This window comes from Pan troglodytes, chromosome 2, assembly GCF_028858775.2.
Source record: "Pan troglodytes isolate AG18354 chromosome 2, NHGRI_mPanTro3-v2.0_pri, whole genome shotgun sequence".
In the NCBI taxonomy this organism is placed as follows: Eukaryota; Metazoa; Chordata; class Mammalia; order Primates; family Hominidae; genus Pan; species Pan troglodytes.
Window position 1 is genome coordinate 6,903,521 of NC_086015.1, and position 22,316 is coordinate 6,925,836.

Here is a 22,316-nt window from a genome sequence, read left to right on the forward strand (position 1 = left end):
GTCTTTTCCATTTACACTGGAGTATATAAAATGGACACTCAAACTGTGTTACTAAGCACAAAATAGGTTATTAAATTAGCTGTTTTCTGAAGATGAGAGAAAAGGGGAAATACAAATCAAGAAGAGATTGCAAAATAAAGAGGACATTCTTGTTAAAATCTATTCTGTGACAATAAAATCAATGAAATTCTCTCTCCTCAAGATCTGGGATTTGGTGACTGTATATTAGACTGGTAAGTGCAAGGTGAGTATAGAATTTGTACAATCATTTTGATCATTGAAGCACACTCAAAATTTCACATCCTCTGTCTGCCTCAGAAAAGGGAAAAAAAGCAAGGCAAAGGAGTTTGAAGCCTGAGCTGAACTAATTGCTAGACTTGTCATTTACTTTGCTAAGAGCACATGTAGCTGGCAGAACTGTATTTCCCCAATATTCAGCTTGTTTCTTGGGCATTTCAGCTAAGCAGTCTGGACTGTGATTTCTTATTTGTACCCAAAAGGCCACAGTGAGTCATAAAAGTTGAACAGTGAACGTTGGCTCAGTTCCTAATACAAATGAGGTGTGATGAGCCTCGTGTCTGTTCACTGACCATTTACCACTCACCCCAGTCCTGCAAAACCCTGGGGCTCCCTGTTCCCTTTTCCCCAGCTCTTCACATGGCTCACTCCTTCCTACATCTCAGATGATGTCTCCTATGTGGGGCCAGGAGGTAAGGACACAAGCCATGAGGATCCCGAAGCCAAGCAGTCCAGGCAGAGTTCAGCCCCGCCATTTATTAGCCACGTGGCTTTGGATGTGTCAGTTTAACCTCATTGTACTTAGTTTTCTCATCAGTAAGATAAGGGTAACAACATCTACCTCAGATAGTTATTTTATGTGTCGTAATTGAAAGTACTTTGAACAGTGACAAAACAGAAGTATATCATCAATAACTTTCTTACCTAAAATATGCTCAACAAATTATATTTTTAAAAGACAGATTACTATAGTGTATAGATCATATTATTCTTCTTTTTTAAAATAGTGGATAATGACAGGGAAAAGTGGAATAATACTCTCCAAAGTGACTAACGATGTTAAACTCTAAAGTGTTTAACTTTTAGTGGTAAATTTTGATTTATTTTTTTCTTTTTGCTTGTCATTATTTTTCTCACTTTTCTAAAACATAGAGTTTTCAAATTTTTAGAACATTGTTTGATAAAGATTATTGGACCTAATAGGCACTTAGAGATCATGCAATTTTATATCTTTATTTTTTGAGAAACAAGGGAACTGAAGATCAGAGAATTCAGATAAGAAAAATGGCATCAGGACAGATTCCTGGTCCCTGATCATCATATTATTTCACTGAGGTTCAAAAAAGGCTGTTTGGGTTCTAGATTTACACATTTGCTTCGTTTGTTTTGCTTTATAATTTTTGATAATTTTATAGTGAGAATTATTTCAAATTACTTTGCAGTATTCACTTCTGGGACACATAAAAATATGAGTTGGTAGATATATGTGAGAACAAATTTTATCAGAGTTTATAGTTATTTATCCAGGTATTTTTAAATCTGCTTTGAGAAGATAACTGATTTGGGAAAGTACACCTGTTGCTTAGGAACCATGAGAGGGAAAAATTATAATTGGGAAGAATACATCATGGTTATTATTAGTACAGGTACTAAAGTAGTCCATTGATCCTTATTAGCCCAGCTGTTGGTTATAAATAGTGGTGAGCCTGCTCTGTTATATGCTTCCTGCACAGATCTCAAAGAGTTATCCCTAAATTTCCATAAACAAAGGTAACAGACCACTCATATAGCATAACTACTAAAGAAATAGTAGCCTTCGATGATAATCATATTGGCTCTTCTGTCTTTAGCCACTTACATGGCTCTCTCTAAAATGGCTTAAGATGAAAAGAATTAGCAGAGATTAGGACAGTCTTGAGAAGATGAGATAATGTCTGTTACACTGTTTATGCACATTACATTACACACACAGGGAAGTCATTTAGCATGAAAATTCATTGTTTAGCCTTTGCCTTTTTTTCTGTTTTCCTGGAGACTGGTTGGGGACTGGTTTGGAAGGTTTGGAAGGTTTTTGTTTTTTTTTTTTAATTTTGCTTATTAGAACAAAGATGAATGTTGAGCAATTTATAGCCTGTGTCTGTCTGATAGGTCCATGCATTGCACAGTAATTGTTAAATATTTTTGAATATTAACCCTAATTGGAACTCCACATAGAAGAGATGCTACAAAACAAGGAACAATGAGATTATCCTATCTTAGAGTTTCAAATTCTCTCTTTCTCTGTACTCTGTCTCTCTTTCCCTTTCTCTCCTCCATTTCTATATTTACATACATTGTTAAGCATATACATTTTGGATATAGGTATGTATATATAAACCAGATATATTGTCTTTGGGGGTTAAAATGTAAAGTTAACTTTTCTAAATGTTTATTATACTTCAGTATAAAATTAAAATGTTTAAAATGTTTATGTATGTTCTCAAATATAACTGAAATACCTGACCATGTTTTCCCAAGTCCTCACTCATTTTTCACAGCCTAATTTAGCCATGAAAAACAGTGAATAAGATCAGCATTGGAGTATTTAATCTTCTCATCTTAAATCAAGCTTTCACCCAGTAGGAAAAAGCCCAAACGATGACCTCAGCATCCTTCAGTTTCACAACTTTTAGTCATGTCCAGGACTAAAGTCAAGAGGGAAAGTAAAGGGATTCTGGAGTATAGTCCCAGACGTACCAGCAGCTCTCATAAGACAAATCGTTACCATTTCTTTGGTCCTTAGTCTTCTCAGCTATGCAAAATGGGTAATTTATAATAAGTTCTATCTCAAGTTTCTTCTTCTTGTCTTCAAGGATTCCAGTCACAACTTTCTAGCCTACTTAACTCCAATCTCAACATTTGTCCAAGCCAGATAATATCAGGTTTAACAGACAGATGCTGCTCATTGGATCTGATTTCTTATCAATGCTGACAACTGATCCCTGCAGAAAACTAGGTGCATTCAGTCTTTCAGGCCACAGTGCGCCATTTTGTGAGCCTTCACTTCTGTGACCGTTATAGCTCCTAGTGGCTCAGAAGACTACATTCCCACAAACTTCTAAATTTAAGACCAAAGGAGACCTTTAAAATAGAAAGCAGAAAACTAAAAGATTCTGAAATATTCTTGTTGCAGCATCATGCATCCTCCATTATGGTCTTGCCAACTGGTCACTGTAAACTTTACTAATATTGCTCCATGCTACATTAGATCCTCAACTGGGCATCAACAGCCACTATTTTTCTTCATGAAAAGAGAGCTTTATTTGTAGGCCACTTAATTAACCTAGTGGGTTTTTGAACCCAGTCATTTAGGAGATCTCTTCTAGATTGGAGACGTGATCAGCAACCGTTCATTGAAGACCTGGCATTTAGACAGGCAACAGGTAGAGATATGCCTTCCATTTAGACATAATTTTATATTATTTAAGATCTAGAGTTTATACCAAAACACTGCTTTATTTTACTCTCACTTCTAATTGCAACCTTTGTGTGGTTTTGTCACAGCAATCATGTCTTGTTTTTAATTCTCTGACAACATCGCAGTTGAGGATCTGTGGGCGTGAAACATGTTTTATGAGGAGAACATCTAAATGACTAAAGGATGTGAGATATTTTGCTAAACTGCCATTGCTAATCTGATTTAATCGCATCTTAATGGCTCTGGGTGTTTTGAAGGTTTGACAAGCTTAGGAACTTGGCAGTCAGCTTTAGACCTCTAGCATAGCCAGTTCCATTTCAGGTCCGTGGGGGCTAAAGGTCTTGGATGGCCATTTGGCTACTCAGTTAGGAAGCATCTGTTAAGTGCTCGTTGTGTGTGGCACAGTGTGAAATAAAAAGACATGATTTCAGCCTGTGGGAACCTACAGTCTTAGAGAATTCCAAGTTAATGAAGGGTCTAAAGTTTCATTCTTTACTGGAATTATTGAATTGAGTTCTGAATAATACATTTATAGAGGGACTTGAAATGAAAGAGGGAAGCAGAAGTGTTTAGCCTAGAATTGAGTTGACTTGGGGCCTTCTTTTGATCATGCATTTAACCAACAAATACTCATTGAGTATCTGTTCTCTACTTGTCTCTAGAGATGCAAAAGTCCTTCTCTGCCCTCATGGATTATAGCCTGGCTGAGAAGCCTAATTGCAGTTAGAAGCAGGAGTGGGGCCATACTCAGGGGAGAATAGAGAATTAAAGCAGATTCACTTAAGTTTCAATTTTGGTAAGAACTACCTTGGAGCAGTGAAGTGTACAGGGAAATTAGGTGTAGAATCACAGCTTAAGGGTGAAGAAACCTGGCCTGGTCTTGGGAATCAACCCAAACTTCCATGAAGAGTCAGACAATCTAAGATAAAATAAATAATTCCAGGCAGTAGGCAGATTATTTGTTTTAACTAGGAATTGGCAAACTCTTTCCCACAGGCCAACCTTGCCTGTGGCCTGTTTCTGTAAATAATTTTTCTATAGAAATGTTGGGTATTCTTGGCTAATTCCTAGATTCTCTATCATTTTTGCTGTTACAGTAAGTTGTGCTTATCCGTTTGTTTTTGTTTGTTTGTTTTTTGAGATAGAGTCTGTCTCTGTCACCCAGGCTGGAATGCAGTGGTGCGATCTCAGCTCACTGCAACCTCTGCCTCCCAGGTTCAAGCAATTCTCTTGCCCCAGCCTCCCGAGTAGCTGGGATTACAGGCATGTACCACCATAGCCAGCTAATTTTTGTATTTTTAGTAGAGACAGGGTCTCACCATGTTAGCCAGGCTGGTCTCGAACTTCTGACCTCAAGTGATCCTCCAATCTCGGCCTCCCAAAGTGCTGGGATTACAGATGTGAGCTACCATGCCCGGACAGTTGTATCTTATCTTTAATCACATTATCTAATTAGTTGTTGCTTATATATGGAAGGTACTGTTGTTCTTGTGATTCAGTATTTGGCAAGCTTGCTGAAATTTCTTGTAGTTCTAATAATTTGTCTGTTGATTCTATTGTTTCTCTCAAACTTTGCTATCTTCTGCATTTCCTCTAAGCCAAGGATCAGCCAACTAGTATTTATGGGCCCACCACCTATTTTTGTAAATAAAGTTTTATTGGCACACAGCCACTCCCATTTGTTTACCTTATGGCCATGGCTGCTTTCCAGCTACAATGGCAGAGTTGAGCAGTAACAGGGACTGTATAGCCCACAAAACCTAGACAAAATTCTTACTATCTGGCCTTTTACAGAAAAAACTTTGTTAACCCTTGACAAAATGATATCATTAAATATCTGAAGACTGTCCATTAAAATACTTGTTATTTGTGGCTCCAAAGACTTGAACTAGGACCAACGTGTACAGAGATAGAGTGTTTAGTTCAATACAACATGGATACATGGATAACTTTTTAGTAGGAAAAATATAGGAGTGCTTCCTTGAAGGAAGGTGAAAATTGGCTTAAAAGATGACATTATAACTAATTGCCCAAACTGGAAACTATTAGCTCATTACTTCAGGAATTCAGGAAAACCAGTACCGTCCAGCGCAAGCAGAGGTATTTGGCCTCTCTGCCTTTAAATGAGACAGTCTTCTTGAAAAAGGTTATCTCTGCATTTTCAATATTGAAAAGGAAGGAAGGTGGTGCAGGTTTGATTAAAGTCAAATCATAAGATTTATTTTCATCTCTCACAGGTTTCTGAGGACACCTTAAAACCTTGACTGTAAGAGGTGATGTGACACCTTGAGATGCCTTGCCTCTCCTGTTCAGCAGTGGGGAGGTTCTTGTCTCAACAGTTGTTGCCCCATACTCTGGGAATTCACCTACTGGATGGTGGTGGTGGTAGAGAAGATAACTTGGACAGTCCACTAGACTACATATATCTCCTTCAACCCAGGGGAAAACATGCCTTTTTTCAAAAGGGCAAAATGGTAAACTCAGTCAGGTGAATTTGTATGACTAATTGGATATTTCCAAATGTTTTTAGGTTAGTGATATATACATCATATGACTTGTTTCTCAAGAAAGTCAATGTGGGAACTTTTCATAAAACAATTTTTGCCTTTTTTTTTCAGGAGAAAATCCCACTCTGTGGAAGTTAGTAAATGTCCCTTCTGTAGTTAAATTTAGTAAGCACAGATGCCAGCTAAGGCAGGTGTTGGCAAAAATCTTATGGCACGCAACTCTGCAAACTGGTCTCCTTCTGCCAACAGAGTCTCTGCAAATTGTACTTAAACAAGCACGATGTGTTGCTGATTTCTCTTTCATATTCTCTAAATTGCCAGTTGTTTTGTTAAATTCTGTGTTCTTACAGACACCAGCATCAACTTTAATAATTGTCCAGGTTTTGAAAGAGATACAGTTGCCACAAGTTCTTCTACAGAGTCCAGACTCTGGATGGACTTGGTCCCTCAAGTTGGGACTCCATTGCTAGTACTCTCCCAATGACTAGCCCTTAAGATATGTTTATTAATGTTAGGTGGAACTTCTTGCTTTTGCTCATAGTTAGGAAAGTTGTTCTTAAAGTGTATTCTTCAGATCAGCAGCATCAACATCACCTGGGACTTCTTAAAATTGCAAATTCATAGGCTGCATCTCAACCTACTAAATCAGAAACTCAAGCCTTTCAGTTGATTTCAAGTTTGAGAACCATCGCTTTAGGAAAAATACTTAAGAACTGCCAACCGTGTCTTCCTCATGAAATCACCTCTTTTGGTTATTCAATAAACAGTTATTGCCTGCATGTGCCCCATTACTAAGCCATGTGCTGAAAAAGAGTAGCCTATGAATGTCATGAATATAAGGATCAGATCTGTGTTTCCACAGTGTGCCCCCATTTGTGGGCACTGCATATGGCTTATTATTGGTGTCAAATGAATATTTACTTATTTAATTTATTGGCATATTAATACAACTAAGCCCCTGTCTTCTAAAGACTTTGATATATGGAATTTCAAGTGCCGTAACCTTCATTACTATTGTTGTATCTCTCTTACTCCAAAGAATATAAAACGTTGGCAATGAATTTTAATGAATTAAGACATTTTTACTGTATGCATAAAATTATGTTAGGTGTTTTTATTTAGATTTGAAAGCAAGAGTTGTCTTTACAGGCAAATCATGTATTTCATATAGCAGAAAAGTATGGCTGAGGTTGTATATTTTGGTTGAACTAGACTAAATTATATGTGTTCCTTACTTCTGCTTTGCCTTGGTTGTGTAGACCTGGGTAGGTCTTTACATCTTCCCACCTTTTTTAATAGTTCAAAGATAAAAAGGGGGTTCTGGAGCAATTCCATCAATGTTCGCACTCTTTTAGCCTAATTCTGTAAATCACTAGAGCAGCTGTGCACCAATTAATTGCAAAAGCGTACAGGTGGTCAGCAGAATGACTTGATAAATGCACTCTTATTTTAAGGGGCCTTTCGTTTCTTACAAAACAAAAAAGGAAACAGCTTTTAAATTTAATGCAGAAAGTAAAGGCCAAAATAGTTGAAATAAAAAAATTAGTCAAATAACAACATATCCTGTGCTAGTTGTAACCAAATTAAATGGAACAGTTCACAGGTGTTCCAAAACGATGTTCATAATATTGTTGAAGAAAATTGCTTCTCTTGTTTTTATGACTTTAATACTAGGCCAATCTTTATATACAATGAAAAATTTTTAAACAGCAGTGAAATGATGCCATTCTATCTCTGATCCTTCTCTTTATGTACTGTACTACTGCCATATATACACATTAACCTATTACTGATGACTCTGTTATTCACGTTCCTATAGCCATAAATATGGATCACTGTGTATCAGTCCAGAAATCACTCACTCTGTGTGACTAGATAAACAACATATACAGATCATTTTAGTAAAGAATGATCTTAAGTGAGTGAACTCGTACTAGAAGCTATAATTATACTTAATAAATGACTTCTATGCCTGGAAAGAAGTATATGTTTGACTTAATGGCTATGATATATCACAGCATAAACACTGCATTCCTACATCTTTTCCTCCCTTCAACAAATCCTTACCCATCACATTTTTTCCCATATTACTGGTATTGGGCTAAGATTTGTGAAGGATACAGAAAAAAATGAGAAGAATTTCTATCCCTAAAGCAGGTAAGAGAACAATAGAAGAGATGCTCTGTGTGTGTGTGTGTGTGTGTGTGTGTGTGTGTGTGTCTGTCTGTCTGTCTGTCTGTCTAGCTAGCTAGCTATAAAGATGATAGAAAACAGCATTGCTATTTAAGAGGTACCCTGAAGTTTATATGTAAAATGTTTTATGTCAGTAGTTACTCACTGAGCACCTACAAGTGAAGAGCCTGCAGTGGAAGTTAGGAATATAGCTATGAAAAAGACAGACGCATTATTTGGTGTTATATGTTTTGCCATCTAAATGGAAGGCAGACACTAAACACATGAATAAACAAGAGAATTATAAATTGTGATAAGTAACATGAAGCAAGCAAGACAGTAGTAGAGAATAACTCTACTTGGTGTGGGCATGAGAATATGCCCACACAAAGACTTGCAAGTAAATGGTCATGGAAGCATTATTGGTAATAGCTAAAAGTGGAAGCCACCCAAATGCCCATCAACTGGTGTTATGGGTTGAATTTTGTCCCTCAAATAGATATGGTGAAGTCCTAACACCCAGTGCCCCTGAATGTAACCTTATTTAGAAATAGAGTCATTGTAGATGTAATCAGTAAAGATAAGGTCATGGTAGGGTAAGATGGGCCATAGATCCAATATGACTGGTGTCCTTCTAAGAACACAATGGGAAGACACACATACACAGAAAGAATGTCACGTGACAACCGAGGCAGAGATGGACTGACATGACTATAAGCCAATGAATGCCAAGGATTGACAGCTACCACCAGAAGGTAGGAAGGATTCTGCCCAGAGTCTCAAAGGGTGCATGGCCCTGTCAACACCTTTATTTATGACTTCTATCCTCTAGAACTGTAAGAGAATAAATTTCTTTTGCTTAGGGCCACTGAGTTTGTAATGCTTTGTTAAAGCATCTCTAGGAAACTAATACAACCAGCGAATGGAGAAGGAAAATGTGGCATATCCTACAGTGGAATATTATTCTGCAATAAAAAGGAACAAACTACTGCTACATGTTACAACATCGATCAATCTTGAAAACGCTATGTTCAGTGAAAGGAGCCAGGCACAAAAGACCACATATTGCACAATTTAATTTATAGGAAATATTCAGAAAAAAGCAAATGTACAGAGACAGAAAGCAGATTAGAGGTTTCCCAGGGCTGAGACTGGGAATGGGGATTCATTGTGAATGGGCATGAGGGATCTTACTGGGGTAATGGAAACGTTCTAAAACTAGACTGTGGTGATAGTTGCATGACTCAGCAAATCTGCTAAAAACCATTGGATTGCACACTTAAAATTGGTGAACTTTTTAGTCTGTAAATTATACCTTAAAAACTTGTTTTTAAAAAAAAATTATCAATGGAAACAGACAAAGGTAGAAGTTTTTATCATTTGGGTCATTTAAAGACCATTGTGAGCTAGAGAGTAGGGCCTACAGAGGAAAGGGAAAGGCAGGCAGTAAGTAGGTAAAGGACTCTGGGAGAGAAAATGTTCAGTTTGGGCCTAAATGGATAGGATTTTAGGACGTGGAGATAACAGTTCAGGGATCTGGGACATTGCATCTCTGCGTTGCCAATGATATTTTAGTTCTTTCAAACAAGGTTGTGTGACATATATTTGCTCCTTGGTGTAATTTTCATGATCAGATTAAATAAACACAATTTTATATGTGATATTTATAGACAGAGAGAGGCTGGGAAAAAACCTGACCACTTCTAAGACCTCCTTGGCTTTTGTATTCTAACCTTATTGTCTCATCTCCCTCTAACACTTGATACACTGCAATGCAGGCTGTCTTGATTTCCTGGGAAGACGAAAGACCTCCTTCTCTCAAGGCAATTCTTTTTTAAATTAACACTGCTCTCAGAGTATACAGCCATATACACAGCACTAAAAGGTGTTAACTTGCTCACTGCGCTCAAAGTCATACTACTGATATTTATGGGATGATGATTCAACGGTACGGGCTGTTTGTTAGCAAGTTCAACAGCTGTGTGTGAATGTTGTTGTGAGTATGCACTGAGTCTTTACCAGGCCAGCTTTGTGCAGATGCTGAAAGAAAGGCCAGCCCAGACTCAGGGGCAAGAGAACTCAGACAGCAGAGGCTGGCCAAGAAAGGAGGAATAATTTTGTAACCGAATATGTCAAGCATGAGTGTAATGTGTTTGAACCTACTTTTGTAGTGTTATTCATTTCGTGGTGAGAGGCCGTCGTAAGAGATTAAGATGAGGAGTCAGGGGCCTGAGTTTTAACACCGACTGGTTTTCTGTGGGACTAAAGATAAACCGTTTAACTCTTGAGATTACAGACTTGCTTGTAAAAGAAAGGGATAGATTAGAACTGTGATTTTTAACCTATGGAGGGATAAGCGTCCCTTCAAGAATAGGTTGCTAGCCGTGGATCCTCTCTTTGGAAAAATGTGCATCCAGTAGGAAAATAATACCCAGATTAAGGTTGCTGAACCAAATGATATCAAAGGTCCCTTCCAAATCCAACACTCCTCGTCATTCCAGGAAAGGAAGAAAAATGAAAACAAGAAGAAGAAGAACTGTTATGTTCGAGTTTGCACTATTGACAACATACTTCATAGCAAAGTTAGCTAGACTGTAAGTCATCAGACACCCAGGGTTGATTCTGTTTCTCACAGTTTGAGGAGATCCTCTTGATGCTTCTCAAACTCTGAAATGGCCGATGAAAAGGGTCACCTCGGTGGGGTGCGGTGGCTCATGCCTGTAATCCCAGCACTTTGGGAGGCCGAGGCAGACAGATCACCTGAGGTCAGGAATTCAAGACGAGCCTGGCCAACATGGTGAAACCTCATCGCTACTAAAATACAGAAAGTAGCCATGCGTGGTGGCACGTGCCCGTAGTCCCAGCTACTTGGGAGGCTGAGGCACAAGAATTGCTTGAACCCGGGAGGCGGAGGTTGCAGTGAGCCAAAATTGTACCACAGCACTCCAGCCTGGGCGACAGAGCAAGACTCAGTCTCAAGAAAGAAAAAAAAAACAGGCAAGGGCCCATCTCTGCAAAGTGAGTGAAATCATTTCTCTTTGTGATTGCACCTGTCCCCCATCCATTTTTGGTCTTTAACCTTTCCTTCTAAGGTTCAGTCTCTTTTTCCTCTGACTATGGGAAGCCTAAAGGAGAGATGAAATGGAGAGCCCTATCTTTTTATAGTAAGCTAGGTAATTCCAAACTCTTTATGGGCACAGTTGAATCAAAGATCATAAAAAATGATCAGAGATGGAATAAGAATAAATGTATTAGAACAATTAGAGCAGTGGCAAATTGAGTCAAGCATGTATTGATAAGAAATAATTGATAAGGCCAGGAGCAGTGACTCATGCCTGTAATGCCAGCAATTTAGGAGGCCAAGGCAGGTGGATCACTTGAGGCCAGGAGTTGGAGACCAGCCTGGCCAACATGGTAAAACCCCGTCTCCACTAAAAATACAAAAAAATTAGCTGGGCATGGTGGTGCACAACTGTAGTCCTAGCAACTCAGGGAGGCTGAAGCAGGAGAATCGCTTGAACCCGGGAGGCAGAGATTGCAGTGAGCCAAGATCCTGCCACCACACTCTAGCCTGGGTGACAGAGCGAGACTTTGTCTCAAAAAAAAAAAAAAAAAAGAAAAAGGAAGAAAGAAATAACTGATAAGTATTTAATTGCAAAGCATGGACTTAGTTTGTTAGACTGTGTTACCTTGGGCATAATTGTAGAGTCATTTTCCAGGATAAGGAAAAGTGGCAGAATATGACCCTCCAAATAAGTGTGCCATTGGCAAGGTAGGTGTAACTTAAAGGTTTTCTGTAGCTGTATCTTGTTATTCTTGTTTCACAGGTCCAAAATGTAATAAAAATACAGGCATTTGATGTTACCTTGAGTATACTAATTTACGATTCATTTATATTGGCATTGGAAATGAAAGTAAAAGTTGTGGCCACAGAATGATTACTCAGAAGAATTATTTTATTATAGAGACATAATTAAGCAAGCAGGTATTTTTGAGTACTTTTATTAATCAATATTACAAATTTTTCTGCAGTATACTTCCAAAGAGATAATTTAATTTTCCTGATGACTAGCACTTCATCCCCTTCTGCTTTTTTTCCTTAAGACTACCTTAAAACAATACTTTTGAGGGGCAAAGTTGTATGCATGGAGAATTTAATCCAGGCAAATGGTGTGGCGCTGCGACACAAATTTTTCTGTAGCAGTAACTGGGAGAAGAGCCACAATTCATGACTGCTAGAGATAGGACCTGCTTTAAATGAAGGAATTAATTGTGCACATAATGATGTGTCTAAGCATTCTACATTAACAGAAAAATGAGTTTTACATTTTATACATTTTAAAAGAATCTCCAAGACTTAGCCCCTTTATTTATTCACAGGAGTGATGGGTGAATATGAGCCCAAAATAGAAGTGCAGTTCCCAGAAACAGTTCCGACTGCAAAAGGAGCAACGGTGAAGCTGGAATGCTTTGCTTTAGGAAAGTAAGTTCTGGTTTGCATTCCTTCTCATCCTCCCTTCAGCTTGAGCAGGTATAGAGTTTTTCTTGCACTGTTCACGGCGATGGTTTCTGAGGTGACGGAAAAGCAAGTGAAGCCTTTCTCTTTGTAATTCTGTGTATGCATCTTGGATTCTGCCCCCTCACCATGGAGAGAGGACATGTAATGGTGCAAGAAGGATTAGGCTGCCACAACTGACATGGCCACAAAGGAAAGGAGAATGGGCAATTCTGAAAAAGTATTTTGTTCTATTATTATGACCTGTAATGTGCATGCTGTCTAACCCAGAATGACAGGAAAACAATGGCCTCCACTTGAGGTACAGTTAAGCTGACTATCTGGAAAAATACGGACTTTCATTTTGGCTCCAGTTTATAGAGGATGCATCAGACTTTTCTTGAATTTCTTTTTAAACTGTCAGTCTCTTCGCTCTACTTTGGATTTCCTTCTACTCTGGCTAGAGATAGGTAAGACGTGTTATTCTCTAAGAGAGTCTGTTTTACAAAGTTGTCCAAATATTGTTTACAACTTTATTATTCAGTGTGGACTTCCTTGAGAAAAGCCTGCTTAGAAACTAGCTAACTTTTCCTTACAGAATATATCAGACAGCATAAAGAACATGAAATGCACATCATTTGGGATTTTTATTTGCCAGTAACCAGCAATAAAGATTTGGCATAAACAGTATAAACTATTATCTGAAGTGAGAATTTTGACATCTTCTTTGGATTTTAATGATCCATGTCAATCTTTATGCCCAGCCCCATCTATCTGACGAATCCATTACTAACTCTCTTTCTCCTGCGCCCACATGTTGACTAAGGCAACAACAGTAACTTTTTTTTCTTTTTTTTCGGTAGAGGCAGGATCTGCGTATGTTGCCCAGGCTAGTCTTGGACTCCTGGCCTCAACTAATCCTCCCACCTTTGCTTGTCAAAGTGCTGGGGTTATAGTCCCTAGCCACTGAGCCAGGCAACACTAACTCCACCGTTCCTTATATCAGCGTGTAATCTCTTTTCTTACGATTTTTGTGTTTTACAGCAATCATAGAAGGGGTTCCTTTTTCCATTTTATTGTCGGTTCTAATAGAAAGGTTGTTTTGGTTTCCATGTGTTTTCAAGTCGTGACAAATAAGCTACAGTCGTGTCTTTACTTTGGTACAGTACAATGCAGTGGTAATTTTTTATGTCCTGAAAGCTTATCATATTAAATAAATTAAGACATAATTATAGGATTGAACACTCTACAGACATTAAAAGTCAAGTTGCAAAACAACATTTAAGACGTAGAAAATGCCCATGCTAAGAGAACAAAAGCAGATTGCTAACAGGATAATATGATTACACTTTGTATTTTTATTTTAAAGTATTTGTGTATAAGCATTTATATATATGAAATTAAAGATGAGAGCAGGTAACTGGGTAGTCTAGATATACATTTGATGAATTTTTTAAGATGACACCTTGAAAAATCATCTGTGAAAAAGAGCAGAATTCACGTTGTTCACACTTCAAAGGGGGTTATGAATTAAACGCTATTCACACTGTTTGAATAGTGCTGGAATAAAAACAAAAATCCCAAATTGGCTTCTTCAGTCTACACAGAAATGTTTGGGTATGCACATCCAGCTGCTGAAACACATCATCACTGCCCACTTAAGAGCAGAAAGACTACATTCAATATGGTTATTTTTAAAGGCATATATTAAGTGCATATCTCATCAGTATTAAGACACCGATTATGTACTTTTCATAGACCCTTTCTGCATTTTGAGTTAGTGTCTGTCTAACGAACTTAAATTCTTCTAAAACAAATATAGTAGAGTTGATGGCTTTAATGTTTTAAATACCATCTCAGGTTTCCCAGAGAAGATTAGCAAGTCTTTAGTCTAATTACTTCTCTGTGTGTGTATTTGTGAAAAATAAATAAGTAAATAATTGTATCCCCTGCCAGGCAGCCACAATCTTAAAAGCTGTGGTTAGCTCACTAAACCATTGATTTGCAGATTCAGTGATGCCCTCTCTGCAATTTAAGATATGTTCCAACAGTTATGGCAGTAGGATGATAGATGCCTTGAGAGTACATAAAGACCTCACAGATGGCATCTTTCTTTCTCTCACTATTTTAAGCGAAGTTTCCCCAACCCATCTTGCAAATGGACTGCTGTAAGTTGGTAAGGTTCTCAATATATAAATGACAAGGAGAAAAACCATGTTGTCCAAAAGAATGTACCTTGAGTGAACCCTTCCTGTATGTCAGCAATAGGTTGTGTCTCCCAAATTTTATGAGCTCATTATTTCTACTATCATTTATTCATTATTTGGGTATTTCTCAAAGTAGGGTACTTGCATTGTTGGTACATGGATTTATGGAAATAGATTGTTTCTGTTATCTATTGCTACATAACCAACTTAGAGGGAACACCAGAATTTTATTATATCTTACAATTTGTGGGTTAGGAATTCAGGCAGGGCTTGGCTGGCTGGTTCTTTTGCTTTTAGTGGCATCCTTCAGGTCTTTCAGTACTATTTAGCTGACAGATGAACGGTCTAGAAAGCTCACAAGAGTCTCACACGCATTTCTGGTATTTTGTTGGGGACGTTGGAAGGCTGGTGTCACTGAGACTGTTATCTGGAAGCCGTATGTACGGCCTCTCCTCCCTGGCGGTCTCAAGGTATTCACTCTTCTCTTAGGACAGCTCAGGGCTGCCATGAGACAGAAAGCAGAAGCTGCCAGTTTCTTAACACCTGAGCTTTGATCCTGCAACATCACTTCTGTCTTATTTATTAGTCAAAGTGGTTAAAAAGCGCTGCCAGATTCAAGGGGAGGGGACATAGACCTCATCTCAATGGGAGGAATGTGAAAGAATTTGCAGCTATCTTTAATTTGCCACAAATGCACATGAACATTTTTATTTTCGTATTTTTTATTTAGAAAAAACATGTATGGGTGAAACCTTGTCTCTACTAAAAATACAAAAATTAGCTAGGCATGGTGGCGGGCGCCTGTAGTCCTAGCTACTTGGGAGGATGAGGCAGGAGAATCACTTGAACCCAGGAGGCAGAGGTTGCAGTGAGCCAAGATTGCGCCACTGCAATCCAGCCTGGTGACAGAGTGATACTCCGTCTCAAAATAAAAAAATATATATTAAAAAAAAAAGAAAAGCAAAAAACGTATGAGGAAACATATATAACATATAAAAATCTGTTTTTATTTCAATGATGATATTGTATAGGAGATAGATCACTTTTTTTTTTTTTTTTTGAGACAAAGTCTCGCCCTGTCGCCCAGGCTGGAGTGCAGTAGTGCGATCTTGGCTCACTGCAACCTCCGCTTCCCAGGTTCAAGTGATTCTCCTGCCTCAGCCTCCTGAGTAGCTCAGATTACAGGCACCTGCCACCATGCCCGGGTAATTTTTTTGTATTTTTAGTAGAGACGGGGTTTCACCATGTTGGCCAGGCTGGTTTCAAACTCCTGACCTCAAGTGATCTGTCCACCTCGGCCTCCCAAAGTGCCAGGATTACAGATGTGAGCCATTGCACCCTGCCAGATCACCTTATTGAAAGTTAAGAAAAGTTATTTGATGTTAAGAACACTAAATAAGTAATACCAGAGATGTGGATATGATTAAAGTTATAATGGAGATAGAGGAATGAATGAAGTTTGCAAAACACCCAACCTTATATGTGTAGAACCAAGAAGGAAGCGTTTAGGTTCAGATAAAAGGTCCAGTTTTCTCTAGTTTGATTCACTCCTTTTTATTCTTGCTATCAGTCCAGTACCAACTATTATCTGGCGAAGAGCTGATGGAAAGCCAATAGCAAGGAAAGCCAGAAGACACAAGTCAAATGGAATTCTTGAGATCCCTAATTTTCAGCAGGAGGATGCTGGTTTATATGAATGTGTAGCTGAAAATTCCAGAGGGAAAAATGTAGCAAGGGGACAGCTAACTTTCTATGGTAAGTGTATGATTTCAGTTTATCATTTATAGTGCTACAGAACTTCCTGATATTGAAATCATAAGCTGAGAGGCATTCAGGCATTTTGGGAGAGATGGTGCAGAATAGGACTGTGTGAAACTCATGGTTTGCTCCATAATTAGCCCTGGTTGATTCTGGGTGTGGAGAGTGAGGGTGGGGGGCAAGGGTGTTGACGGAGCAGAGAGGAAGACATTAGGCTGATGTGTTTGGAGGATGGATATTAGTGTGAACACAGTTGCAAAGAAGTCTGTTTTTCCTCTTTGCATCAAGCTGTAAACCTGACACAGGAGACATTTTATTATTCCTACTCCTGATTTATCTTTTTTTTTTTTTTAAGCTCTGTGCTTTTCTTCATTAGAATTTTGATTTGAGGCTTGTGCTAATCTTTTGTAATTGCTCCTATTTGGTAGCAATTTAATGTGGTACCATGAACATTTCAAAATGCACACTGTCCAAATTTAGTTCTTGTCAGAGTGGAACGTGACAAATCTCTCTCACCCCAAAGACTTTTTATGTGCAGCTGCTCCTATTCCAATCAAATCATCAGCATTGATCCAAACAATATAAATGTAAAACCACTAGCACGTGGTCATTATTGAGACCATCTTGGAAACCCTGTTAGGATACTGATTTGAAATCTAGAAAAGGATTTCATTGGATAGGCATTTTGAAAGCAAACTGAGTTCTGCCAAATTGGAGCGTGCCAGAATCCCATCTGTCTGGGATACAGAAAACAAATACTATAGATTGATAATTATTTAAGGATGATTTAAACAAACAACAATGCATATTAAAATGATGAGAGTAGTTCTGTAGGGCAAGTTGTAGCAAAAGCTTTAAATGTTCTTATTTCTTGCAATCATTGATCCCACAAAAGTCTATTTATTTCACTAATTCTTCTTCCAAAGCATTTTGGTTTTAAGATATGACCGAAGTTCTAAGCCCTCCAGTAGACAGAAGGGGACCCCTCTTGGCTAAGGGGGGGCCCAGAGTAACATTGAAAAATGAGTTCTTGGCCATGATGGGAGGGTAATGTCAGACGCATCTAGTTATACCCGCTCCCTTGCTAACCGCAATGAGCCTTTCTTCCCTAAGGGCTAAACACATTCTAGCCCTTTGAAAAGACTCCATCACTGACATCAACCATGCACCTGATGCTGCCCCTTATTTTTTGCCTGATAAGAGACCACCAACACAGAATGGTTCTGTCATTCTAGGGAGGATGTGCCGTGAGGGGTTTCATGTCCTCTGGTCTACCTTTTGACATCACAGGGCCAAAACCTCCACCCTCAGATGCTAATACTGCCATTTTTCATACCTGGAACCCATGAAGGGTTGCACATGCAGATGGTTCTCCTTTCATAAATATCCATGACTCCTCCTGTAGCTTATTAAATATGTATATTCATATTTATATACATATGAATATGTATATAAATTCATGGGTTCTGGGTATGAAATATACATATATTCATATTTATATACATATTTATGTACATATGAAAATATGTATATTTCATACACAGAACCCATGAAACTCAGTTGCACATGCACATGTTTCTTCTTTCATAAATATCCATGATTCCTCCTGTAGCTCATTAAATATGTATATTCGGCCGTTCCACTCAGCACAAATTCCTGTTTGTTCCCTTTGCTCCTCCTTGGAAGTGCCTGTTCACAGCTTCTGGCCAAGGGAGGCTACACTTCCTAGCCTGTCAGAATGGCCACCAGGAAGACTAATAAAGCTCTCCCTTCCAAAAAGAAAGAAAGAAATGGAAGGAAGGGAGGGAGGGAGGGAAAGGGAAAAAGAAAGGAAGGAAGGAAAAAAAGAAAAAGCTATGGCCAAAGAATTCTGATCAATAATCACGTAACATTTTTTAAATCTTGATTGGAAACTGGGCAGAGATTTCCACTATGAGCCAGCCTTCAGTGACCTCCCCTAAGTGACTCTCAGCATTTCATTTTGGACTCACGTTCCCCTGATGCAGCTTCTGAGGCGAGAGAACACACAGAGTTGTAGAAAGTATTAATACTTCACTTGATGAGCTGGGCAGTAGCTGTTTGAATAAATCTGCACTTCTCTTTTATCATTCGTCTGTCTTCAAGAATATTAAAGGACTGACTCTCCTCATGCCAGATGACAGACTTGATATTTAATCTTTGCTTTCCTCTTAAACTGTCATAGTTGGTATCTTAGTTGATGGGTTGTAAAGCAAAAGACACCACAGTTAACTGACTGCAAAATCATGAGACTGTAAATTACAGATTTATTCAGTGAGATGCTATGGCTGTGTATTTTTAACTGTGTAGGGCTCGTTTTTCTCACCAATGTAATAATTATTTTTTCTATATCAGATAGGAACAATCTGTAAATATTCAGGTAATTGGCCAACATTTTCTCTTTTTTCTTGGTTGAATAGTCTCTTCAGTTCAGTGGTGGCTGCTCCTAAATGTTATTTGAGTAGCTTAACTAATTGAATAAAGTCATTTTAACTTTCATGATTTTCTGTTAAGTGAAATTCCTGCTCTCAGTATGTTAAACTGGTATGAAATTTTCTGCAACCAGGGGTCGGCATACTGCTTTCCTGTGGGTTAGAGGTTTCCTGCACTGGATATACAGTACTCCAGGATTACTGTTATGGAAAATCAACTTTGTCACTGGCTCCCAGCCCTGTGCAGGGAAATGTTTTTTTCAGGGATCCTACCCTGGAGATGAAAATCAGGTTCTAACAATGTTTCCTTTTTAAATGGAGTTATCTGCAGCCATGCATGGGAAAAAGAGCAGAATAAAATAAAATTTGCCTGCTTTCTGAAGATAACTCAGCCTTAGCTCACTTGTCAGCCACGCTTGGTGTTAAAAACTTGTCAGATCAGTTGACTTCCACAGCACTTGGCTATTGCATTTATGTTTATTCTTTTGTTTTTCCTCATCTAGCATATCAGTGACAAAAATTATCTAATTGTTTTCATTGTCACAGCCACAGGAGAGCTTAATTATACATAAGCACTTGGCTGTCATCTTTTTTCCTCTCACTTTTTTCTGGTCTGGGTCTTCCCAGTGCTGTGTTCCTAATATCCAGCTGCATAGGTCTCCAATTTAAATGAATTATGATAATTAAAATCACCATGTAGATGATAAAAGGTGAGAAAATACCCCAGTCACGTATCCATGAACATTCTGTCTTTGTTGACAAGAATTTCTCACAACCTAGGGATTATAAACCATGGGTTGGAGCTTAGAAACCTGCTTCTTTGGGTTCCAGGTTGTTTATTGCATTCATCAGCTCTCCACTTCAGCAGCCAGAAGTGTGCTAACTCCTATTCAGGGTTGGCAAAATGGCAATTTTTTTCCTTCTTGCATTAAAACCATTTTGCCTTCTTTCAAAAGCCTACTAGGCATGATGATTGTTCCCAGTGTCCGAATAATGGAAGCCCTATTGCCCGTTGGTTTGTCCCTACTGTAGCCATGTCTTTAAGTTACCCTGTGCTACTCACGTTTGGTATGTATGAAGAACTGAAGCAAGTTCAGAGATAGAACATTTTTACCCTACCCCATCTTCCCAATTTGTTTTTGCTATAACCTGTATGGTCTAGTTGAATCTACTTTTCTCAGTCTGTTTTTGGCATTAAAAACTTCCTAAAAATAGATTTATTTTCAGTGGTAAAATGCTATGGATCTCTGTTACTAAAGATAAACATTTTCCAAAATGACTTTAATACATTATTTACTTGTTTAACAGATTTTTTTTTTATTGCCTACCATGTGGGAGACATTATCAGGCACTATGGCTGCAAGACAAAATCCCTGCCCTCAAGGACCTAATATTTTACTGAAAGTTAACCAAAATGCACTATTAAGCAAATAAATTAACTAGGAAATTTTATTTTCTGGTAAGAGTGATAAAGAAAATAATGAGGTTGATTGGCCAGGTGCAGTGGCTTATGCCTGTAATCCCAGCACTTTGGGAGGCCGAAGTGGGTGAGTCACTTGAGGCCAGGAATTCAAAACCAGCTCCATCTCTACTAAAATATAAAAATTAGCTGGGTGTGGTGGTGGTGCATGCTGGTAGTCCCAGCTACACGGGAGGCTGAGGCAGGAGAATCACTTGAACCCAGGAGGCGGAGGTTCCAGTGAGCCGAGGTTGTGCCACTGCACTCCAGCCTGGGCAACAGAGCAAGACTCCATCTCAAATAAATAAATAAATAATTTGATATAATAGAAAGTAGCTGAGAGCAAGAGAAAGATTTCATAAGATGAAGTAGTCAGGAAAGACTTGTCTGGGAATTGCCCTCTGACCCAAAACCTAAAGGATGAAAATGAGCTAGGCTTTCAAGGGGAAGTGCATTCCTGGCAGAAGGTGAGGAAGTGCAAAGACTCTGAGGCAGAAAACTACTTGACTTTCTTGATATGCAGCAGGGAAGTCAGTGTTAACTAAATCATAGTGAGCAAGGGGCAAAGGTTTGAAACTTGGGAAGGTGACAGACTGCAGTACTTTGTAAGCCAGGCACAGAGTTTGGGTTTTATTCTCTGAGTAAAATGGGAAGCCATTACAGCATTTCAAGGCAGGAGGGTGACTCGATTTGACTAATGTTTTGAAAAGACCGCTCAGGTTGTTTTGTGGTGAATGGATGATTGGAAACCAAGAGCAAAAGCCGGACAGCTAGTTAGGAGACCATTGCCAATATCCAGGTGAGAGACATTGTTGGTTAGGACGTAAGAGAGGAAGAGAAATGGAGAGACTTGAGATATATTTTGGAGTTAGAGCCAATAGGATATGCTCATTTCATTCCTACATCTGTCTAGTTTATAGATATGGAAATTGAGTCCCAAAGAGATTAAAGTAATTGATTTAAGTTTATACAGTAAAAAACAGAGCTAGATTTCGAATGCTTTGCTAGAGGTTCTGAAACTTCAGTGTGCATCACAATCACTTGGAAGTCTTATTACAACACAGAATTCTGGGTCGCGTTCTATGTTCCCAGTGGGAACATACCAGATGGAGGCTTTGATTTGGTAAGTCCAGGGTAGAACCAAGCATTTGCATTTCTAGTAAGTTCCCAAGTAATGCTGATGCTGCTTGTCTGGGAACCACATAGTGAGAATGCTCTATGTTTAGGTTGTCCACCCATGGTATTGTGAAGCTGAAGATTAAATTACATGCAAGAGAAGGTGTTCCCGCTACTCTGGAAAGCTAACAGCTTACTGTCACATCAGGCATTTTAGCCAGTCTACACAAAGTAGAATGAGAGTGCTAAGGCAATTATCTTTGAAGAAAGGAAAGGGAAATATAAAATGGATTTAATTCACTTGGTAATTATTCATCTTTTCACTTCATTCTGTCTCTGTAGTCACTTCCTTTTTGCCCAAAAAGACTGATAGAATTATAGTCATCATTTAGTAGAATGAAGTGTGAACTAAAAGAGCCTGATATTTAATATCTTTGTACAGTTTCTTCTCTTTGTTACAGGTGTTATGAGAGTTAAACCATCTTCATAATTAGGAAATGGGGAATCTAATATTTGAGCAGTAAACAAGGCTGTATTTCACAGAATCCAGTAATACTTAAGCTGGAAGCAACTGCTGGGGCCAACCCTTTGATTTTTATAATTAAAGAAAATAAGATCCAGAGATATAAAATAACTTATTCAAGGTAATGCAGTGAATGGGAATCACAGCTAGAACT

At 38.5% G+C, this 22,316-nt stretch overlaps 1 protein-coding gene across 5 annotated transcripts in view; it reads left to right on the top strand.

Moving 5' to 3' along the window:
* CNTN4 (contactin 4) overlaps window positions 1–22,316 on the top strand; it is a 959,696-nt gene that overhangs the window by 769,522 nt on the left and 167,858 nt on the right. For 3 of the 5 annotated variants that reach the window (XM_009444763.4, XM_009444772.4, XM_009444765.4), the window contains exons 8-9: window positions 12,535–12,637; window positions 16,427–16,611. In XM_009444763.4, the coding sequence (XP_009443038.2) occupies window positions 12,535–12,637; window positions 16,427–16,611 (288 nt within the window). Of the gene's footprint in view, window positions 1–12,534; window positions 12,638–16,426; window positions 16,612–21,598; window positions 21,647–22,316 lie in introns of those variants that run through there. The other 2 variants (XM_063805293.1, XM_063805294.1) reach the window with 2 other exon arrangements.